At 45.6% G+C, this 7,715-nt stretch overlaps 1 protein-coding gene across 2 annotated transcripts; it reads right to left on the reverse strand.

Moving 5' to 3' along the window:
• Nucleotides 1-3,693: 3,693 nt before the first annotated feature.
• Nucleotides 3,694-7,232, reverse strand: LOC123189245 (threonylcarbamoyladenosine tRNA methylthiotransferase). 2 transcript variants are annotated; one of them, XM_044601619.1, is made up of 11 exons: nt 7,051-7,232; nt 6,899-6,937; nt 6,497-6,588; nt 5,979-6,228; nt 5,766-5,885; nt 5,599-5,674; nt 5,297-5,505; nt 4,949-5,057; nt 4,750-4,842; nt 4,506-4,666; nt 3,694-4,400 (listed from the first exon to the last, which is right to left on the reverse strand). In XM_044601619.1, the coding sequence occupies exons 3-11, from the start codon at nt 6,571-6,573 to the stop codon at nt 3,837-3,839; spliced, it is 1,659 nt and encodes a 552-aa protein (XP_044457554.1). In that variant the 5' UTR covers nt 6,574-6,588; nt 6,899-6,937; nt 7,051-7,232; the 3' UTR covers nt 3,694-3,836. The 2 variants fall into 2 exon arrangements, with proteins under 2 accessions (XP_044457554.1, XP_044457555.1); XM_044601620.1 differs by having other exon boundaries at nt 7,010-7,135.
• Nucleotides 7,233-7,715: the final 483 nt, after the last annotated feature.

Consider the following 7,715-nt stretch of genomic DNA (forward strand, 5'->3'; position numbering starts at 1 on the left):
GGTGGTGGTGGTGGTGGTGGTGGTGGACCAAAGCTACATGTAGAGTGCAAGTTGCTGGGTGGGTGTTTGCAGCAGGTGCAAGTACATGCTTGCTTTTGAGTTCAGTTGTGTTGAGAAAGGGGACCTGGGCTGACATGAGTTATAGTTATGACAGCAATTAGTTAACATAAGTTAGTTCAGTTATGACAGCAATTAGGTTAAGTGCATTTCTGTCAGCAATTATTTATTACAGTAGTACTGTCACTAATTTCAAAGCAATGAGGTTAAGTACAATTCTGACAGAATTAGGAGAAAGTACACTTCTGTCAGAATTAGTTTAACTACACTTATGACATCAAACATTAGGACAAAGTCTTACAACAAGCATATATTATCCATTACAACAAGCATTACAACCAAGACTTCATACCAAGCAAACAACCTTGCCACTACTCATTTAGAACAAGAGATCTCTTAGAACACCTACACCTACTCATTTAACAACACTTCACTTCTTCATAATTAAGGTGAAACACATCACACAAAGCACTATAACAAAAGCCATCAGCGGCTTTAGTAGCAGCAAAATCTCTCTGCCTAATCCTAGCAGCATAGCAACTTGCTACTTGGTAGCATACTTATTCTCACTGGAGCTGGCATAATTAGCTCTGCCTACAGTGCCTCTTCCAGCCATGCCTCTGCCTACCATTGATTCCGTCCTCTGCCTCTCAAGCTCTTTCCTCCTGTCCTCAGCTGCAGCAATTGCATCTACATCAGCATCACCAACCAGACGCCTTGTTTCAACTAGATGCTCCACATATTCAAGCTCCCAGTGCCAGAAATCACAAGTGACCTGAGAAAAAAATTACATCTTTATTCACCTACAGAGTGACAATAAAGTTCAGAGTGCATGAATCAATGGCAGACTAGTTAACCAACTAGTTCTGTCAGTAATTTTGCAACAAGGACAGTCTAAACTACTATATTAATTAGAGCAATGACTAGTTAACCAACTAATGTGCCTAATTTAATCAGTGCTCTGCTTCAATACTACTTTTGCTAAGAATTGACACGGCATGAATCAACAAGTAGCTAGGAACGGGCACTTACAGCGTGGTTGACGCACTTGTAGAAGATCCATCCATCATGCTCATCGGTGCTAGACTAGCAGAACCTCACCTGCTCGCCGCAATCTGGGCACCCAATCAATGGTACAGCAACGGAGCGGCCATGCAATGCATTGCGGATGGAGTTGGAAGACGACATGACGGCGGGGACAGAGGCGGCGGAGGAGGGCGTCGGCAATGGTTGCGGCGGTGGAGGGCGTCGACGTCGGCAATGGCTGTGGCGACGGGGATGGGAGTTGGGCTAGGGTTGGGAGGAGAAGAAGAGGAGAGCAAGGGGATAAGCGAGCGGCCGACCAGGTGCGACCAGGTCATGGCGTTTTTGCAAAAGAAAAACAAATCGACTAGTATTCACCCTAGGATCGACCAGGTGTCGGTCAAAGCGAGCTGGCGGCCGCTGACTAGGCCAAGTCAGCAAATACGTACACGAAATCATACAAATGGACCAAAGTGAACCCCTTGCTCAAGTACTTGGACCGTAGTTAGGGTATTTTGAAGTAGTGATACCAAACTGTCACTCGGCTCAAGTTTAGTGACGTACAGTGAATTTTTCTCATTAAATCTTATGTTTGAACTATCCATCTTCATGTATTAACTATGGGTTTTGAATTGTGAAACTACTCGATTCTCTTGTAATATTAATGTGTATGTCGAATGTGATGGATTTGCATACATTTGAGGGTTAGATAGAGAGCGTGACTGCCTGGCATTACTTTTAAGGGGTCATCTGGCGTTGTACGCGGACGCGCCCGGACAACGTATGCGGATGTTTAGGGGGGGGGGGGGGGGGGGGTGTTCTAAGTCCGGCTGTAGATGCCCTAAGATTGGTAGACTGAAGAGGGAATTGAAATAGGAACCGGGAGTAGAGAGGCAGATGCACGACGGGGTTTAGGGCAGTTCAAATGTGAATCACCCGATGGACGTGCACCATATATAGGTGGACACGAGAAAGGCCAACCATCCAACTATAAGCATCAAATGTTGATCCATTTTGAAATGGATTGAATACAAACAAAGATGAAATTCATGCTAAATGAATAATTTTTTATATATTTAGAACCAAACTAACAAAGTTTAACAAGTTCAAACTAATTTTAATTTAAACTAAATTAGACGAGGTACGAGAGGTGACCTCGTAAACAAGGCCTTCTTGGGCACAGGCATCTTCTTCACCATCTATGTCGTCGCACGAGCCACCATCTGTGATGTCGTTTGAGCCATCGTCCTTGTCGCCGCGCCAGTAGCGGAAAGCAAGGCATCGCCGCATCCTTGTGTGTCCGCCACAGCATGCTTGAGACCCTCTGTCGCACCCTCCACCGCCTTGCACCGCTTGTCTTCGACGACATCGATGGCTCGGATAAAGGTTTCGTGCTCAAACTCCGCCGTCCCACTTCAACGTCCATAACAAGGTCGACGTCAGCTCAAGACCAACTCGACGGTGGTCTTGGACCGATCAACGGCCAAGTCACCGCAAACACCCAGGCCGAGGTGTCCTGCCTGTTCGTGAGTGCTACCCAGGCCGAGCACCCACGTCGGCTATGCTCTTGGATGATGAGGCGCCAACGCTGACACCTTTGAGGTAGTAGTGGAGGTGCGACTGGCGACAAGGTGGGAGTGCGTGCTCCTCTTTCTTGACGGTGGCGAGGACCGGGCGACACTAGTTGTCCGGCTAGTGAAGCGGGGGTGACGGTGCCCCGTCCTGGTTGCACAGCAATGACAATGGCTCCTCCTTCACGCGATGTCTGATCTAGACGTCACATTTGCGAAGAGGAGATGGCTGACCACACTCGATCAGCGACTGCTGCAGCACCACCTTCATGTGTCACATGAACTCATCGTCCGTCGTGGGCGCGGAGGCGAGGATGGGTGGCTCCTGCTCCTCGTCCGGGGAGATCGGCTATGGCTTGACATCCTTCGAAGCCGTGAAGGACGAGGGACCCAAAGAGCATGAGCGGTGGCGCGAACTCGATCCGGAGCTCCTCCCGGATCCAGAGCCATGTGCTGGCCACCACTAATCGGCATCGGACTTCTTGCCCATAACAACGTAGATGTTTTCTGTGTGCCGCAGCGTTGGAAGAGTGTAGGGTTTGCGTCTGAGCTCAGTCGATTTAATAGCTAATGCAGCCTGGCGAAGCTTTAATGCGGTGGAGTAGGCATCTCGGTCGTTGAGCTGGTGTGAATGATAGGTAGGCACATGGTTGGTCAACCGACATGAATGCGAGTAGGCTGCCATCCGGCCACGTCCGCTCTAACTTGTATGAACGCGATGTCCGCTCTAACTGGTATGGACGCGATGCGCAGGGTTCTGGAGCGAGCGGACGTGTCCGGAGAGGGGCTTTGGGTGGACCCGAGGGCATCAGAGTCCGATGTGGCGGACGTCCGGGCTCCCCAAATCTTCCCCCGGTCCGGACAATTCAGGTGACCACAGTTGCATGGCTAAAAGTATTCGAAGTGTCCATTTTGCAAAGATTGCACGATTTCAAACGCCCCGACCGGTCCATTTCTCTTCAGATTTCAATGGATGCAACTTTAAACGCCGGGTACTTATTTAGACACTCAAAACTTATTTGGACACTAACAAACTGTGAGATAAAAGAACTCCATTTCTCTTCATATACAAGTTTATAAGGATACATGAGAATTTCTATTTCAGCAACATAACTTGGCAATACGATGGTTCCACATGAAAAGTCACCAAAATGGAGACAAAAATTACAGTTACAGCCACCAGCCTTAGGAGGACGTGTAAAAAATCTTGCAGGTAAGCAGCACAAGTATGGCTAGTGTTGTGGCAAAGCTTACGGCCAAACCACCCCAAAGAATCCTGTCAATGTTTAGTGCTCCCCTGGTAATCACATTTACCTGCTGATCGTCCCCTCTAGATTTTTCTGTATCACTTTCACTTGTTTTCCCTGCCCCCTCGACATTTCTTCTCACAAGCGTAGATTGAGGTGTTTCCTGACGAGTAGCGTCACCACAATTTGTCGGTGCATCAGATGGCCCTTCACATTGCTGTGGAGTACATTGTTGTGCTGCGCTTTCTGCACCCGAGCATGCACAGGAATCGCAGGTGTTTGTAGAACAAGCGGCTTCCTCAACACGATTTGGGCTGTTTTTTACCTGCACTTCAGCAGAATTTTGTTCAAGTGCTGCTTCCTTTATTGCAACGGTTCCTTCTATCACTTCACCAAATACAGACCATCTTCCGACAGACGTGATCTTCGCATCAGCTGATGTTCCTAGCATACTATCTGGAGCAATGACAAGGACCTGGATATACCCTTTGGTATGTCCAACCTGTGCAACAGAAGTTCATACAAGCAAATGCTTGTCTAGTCATAAATTTAGCATCTGGCATGAGCAATATTGATTATAGACAATTGGTGCTTCAATCACACTTACCAAATGAACACCATCGGTAGCTATTTCAGTAATCCATATCCTCTCCACTTTGCCTTTCAGTCCTTCGTATGGTGAAAAAGCTTCGAAAACTGAGGTCAATTCACGGCTTCGTTTTTTCACTTCAATGCTAGGCACTTTCTTCATCCTAGCAGCAGGTGTTCCTACAGAAAAAACATTGCAGCTGAGTTGAGGAAAAAAATACTGATAATTAGTTAATAACATGGCATTTGGCAGAACACGATACCTGGCCTGGGATAAAACTGTGATATGTGAACTTGAGGTAACTGATACTCTTTTATAAGGTTAACCGTTTCAACAAAATCTTCATCAGTTTCGCCTGAAACCGAATAATATAGTTCAGAACAAACTATTGACAATGTAAGATATCTATAACTAATAAGAAAACGAGACTGAATAGCTGAACCCATAACTTGCTACCGTACCAGGAAAGCCACAAATAATATCCGTGGCAATTTGCATGCCCGGGACAAGCTCACAGAGAGTACCAACTACCATTCTGAACTCACTGACAGTGTATTCACGATTCATTGCCTGAGATGGGCAAACACAGAAATAGTCAAAAATTATGAACTTGTCTCTATAGGTTACTACTACTTCCTCCGTTCACATATATAAGATGTTTTGGCTATTTCAATATAGAATACATACGGACTAAAATGAGTGAATAAACACACTAAAACGTGTGTACATCCTATTCAGAAAAAAGTTGGAACATCTTATATTTGTCAAGGAGTACTACTGAAAAATAAAGTCAAGAGTTCCAAGCATACCTTTAAAACAGCATCACTGCCTGATTGCACAGGAACATGAAGGGAAGTATAAACACAAGGATGGCGCAAAACACTAGCTATCTCATTCAAATGCTCCAGTATAAAAGGAGGATTTGTCATCCCTATGCGAAGCATTGTGCTTCTGTCTGCAGGAAGCTCAGCAACAATTGCATTTAAGAGATTCGGAAGATTTGTACCGATATCCCTACCTAAAAAATACAAGATCAGAGAGGCAAAGTAGAATGAAAGTATATGATATGTAACACTGAGTAAATCTATAACAATTTGGACACTGAAATTACCATAAGCACCAGTATCTTCACTGCTCAACCATATCTCGCGAACACCTTCTGAGACAACAATTTTCACACGATCTACCTAAGGTGAATAGGAAACAAATAATTTGCTTCAAAAAAATTAGGAGAAGCAATATTTTCGTGCACTGATAGAAATATGTCAGTACACTAACCAAGCTGTCTATAGAATAGCTTCCAAGATGACCACGAGCATGCTTTGTCTTGCAGTAAGTGCAAGCGCCTAGACACCCAACATTTATTGGAAGAATCTCAATAAATTTATTCTTTCGAACCTGTAAAGTGTAGCTGTTATCAGTCATTAGGTTTAACATAAAAATTTATCAATGTGTGGGATACAACTGATGCACATGATGAATAGATTTTACCTTGGGTAAATCAAGTGAGGGCAGTGTTTTCCGACTCAACAACCGAACCTCATGCCCTTTTAAAGTTTCCTCAACTACTTCAACAACCCGATCTATCTGCTGCACTCCTATTATACTAATACCTTCAAGCTCCTTCAGATCCCGGCTTCCTTGTGGCACACAGCCAGCTACAACCAGTGGCTTGTTTGCCGTCTTGCATTTTGATATGAGAGTTGACATGGCAGATTGACTTGGATTTTTCACAGTGCATCTGGAATGGCAAAAGTACATGTCAAAAATTATCCGTATACCTCAGCTACACATTTCGCCACTAGGCACCACAGGGCAGACACAATAGCATGGAATTACAATATCAAAATCAAATAGAAATGTATTTGATACCAAGAAGGCAAGAATACACAGTTCATGGATAGTACAAGAAAACCAAAGCAGAACCAGCTTAGTTGCCAGCCAAGTTAAAGCAGTTGATCAAGCATACTGAAATACAGAAATAAGCAAACAAGAAACTATAAGCATACGTGTTAATTAGCCACAAATCAGCTCCTTCGGGCTCTTCAGTAATTGCATATCCAAACGCGGAGAGCTGCCCCGACATGTACTCACTGTCACTCTGCAGAGAAGGGAAAAGCAGAGGTTATACATTAGCATTAGCAAAGCCATTAGCTGCCTAGCATTTAGCAGCAGTCACACGCCACTAAATCCACAGACCAGGTACTACTAAGCACTACTTAAGCCGTATCAGCTGTTCAACCAATTACTGTCAGACAGCTCTCCTGAAGAATTGTTACTTAAACCGTGGAAATTACAGCATGCTAAGTAGTCATACAGCAGTTGATATGAGCTAAGTGGTTGGGAAGCTTCCGTAAAAAATATAATAATCAGCACAAGTGATAGCAGAGATTAATGCGGAGGAAGCTTGCCTGGTTATGTGAGCACCCGAATGTCTTGACGTATATCGTCTGCAACACAAATACCACCAGTATCAGGAAGCAAATCAGATCAAGCATGAAACGATGGCAACACGTCAACACGCATGTCGTAAGAGGATCGGCCGAAGGCGGTGGCGGCATACCTGCGTGCCTGGGATCCGGGCATCGGGCCCGAGCTCCGCCGCCGGAAAACCCGGCCGGTCCCAGCACGTCCTCGATGTCCTCCATCCCCGGCGGCGGAGTAGCGTCCAGTCGATGCGGGAGGTGGCTGAGTAGGGTTCTGCGGGGACAGTGCGCGGAGGCGAACCGAACGACTGGGAGCGAGTGGGCCTTTGGAACGGGCTGCTACATGGGCATTTTAGTTTTAGCTTAACCAAAACAGGGAACTCTCGACTTCGCGCAGACCCCTGGCGGACCGGCCCAGCTATCTCAACAGACGCGACTCACATCGCGCGCGACTTTCTTGCAGGATTTTAGAAAAAAAAACAGAAAAATGGTCCGGCCCAGCGCGGAGGAGTGGGTGTGCGCCCATTTGCTGGTATCGAAGGAATGGGAAAGCAACTAGTTAACGAGCGCTTCTTCGAGAGTCTCGCAAGGATCATTGTCACTTAGCGCGTTTTTAACCATTCGCCACGTGTTGCGCTCTGGGCACTCTCTTCGAATTTTTTATTTTATTTTTCCGCACACGTTTTCAGCTTTTTAAACGATTATTTTAGGGTTTTTGACGTTTTGGTTTTTCGCCGGTCTTCCTTAGCTTTTCAATCAAAAACAATATTTCAAAAAAATACTTTGCGTGAAAATATGCATT

This window comes from Triticum aestivum, chromosome 2A (assembly GCF_018294505.1).
Source record: "Triticum aestivum cultivar Chinese Spring chromosome 2A, IWGSC CS RefSeq v2.1, whole genome shotgun sequence".
Classification (NCBI taxonomy): domain Eukaryota; kingdom Viridiplantae; phylum Streptophyta; class Magnoliopsida; order Poales; family Poaceae; genus Triticum; species Triticum aestivum.

Bases quoted from the DNA above. Each gene is read 5' to 3' on its own strand.
- LOC123189245 (XM_044601620.1), bottom strand. From the start codon at position 7,135: ATGGAGGACATCGAGGACGTGCTGGGACCGGCCGGGTTTTCCGGCGGC. The intron at 6,589-6,898 runs GCAAGCTTCCTC...CCTTCTCTGCAG, and splicing joins TCGGGTGCTCACATAACCAG to AGTGACAGTGAGTACATGTC. The intron at 4,843-4,948 runs GTACGGTAGCAA...ATTCGGTTTCAG, and splicing joins TATTATTTGTGGCTTTCCTG to GCGAAACTGATGAAGATTTT.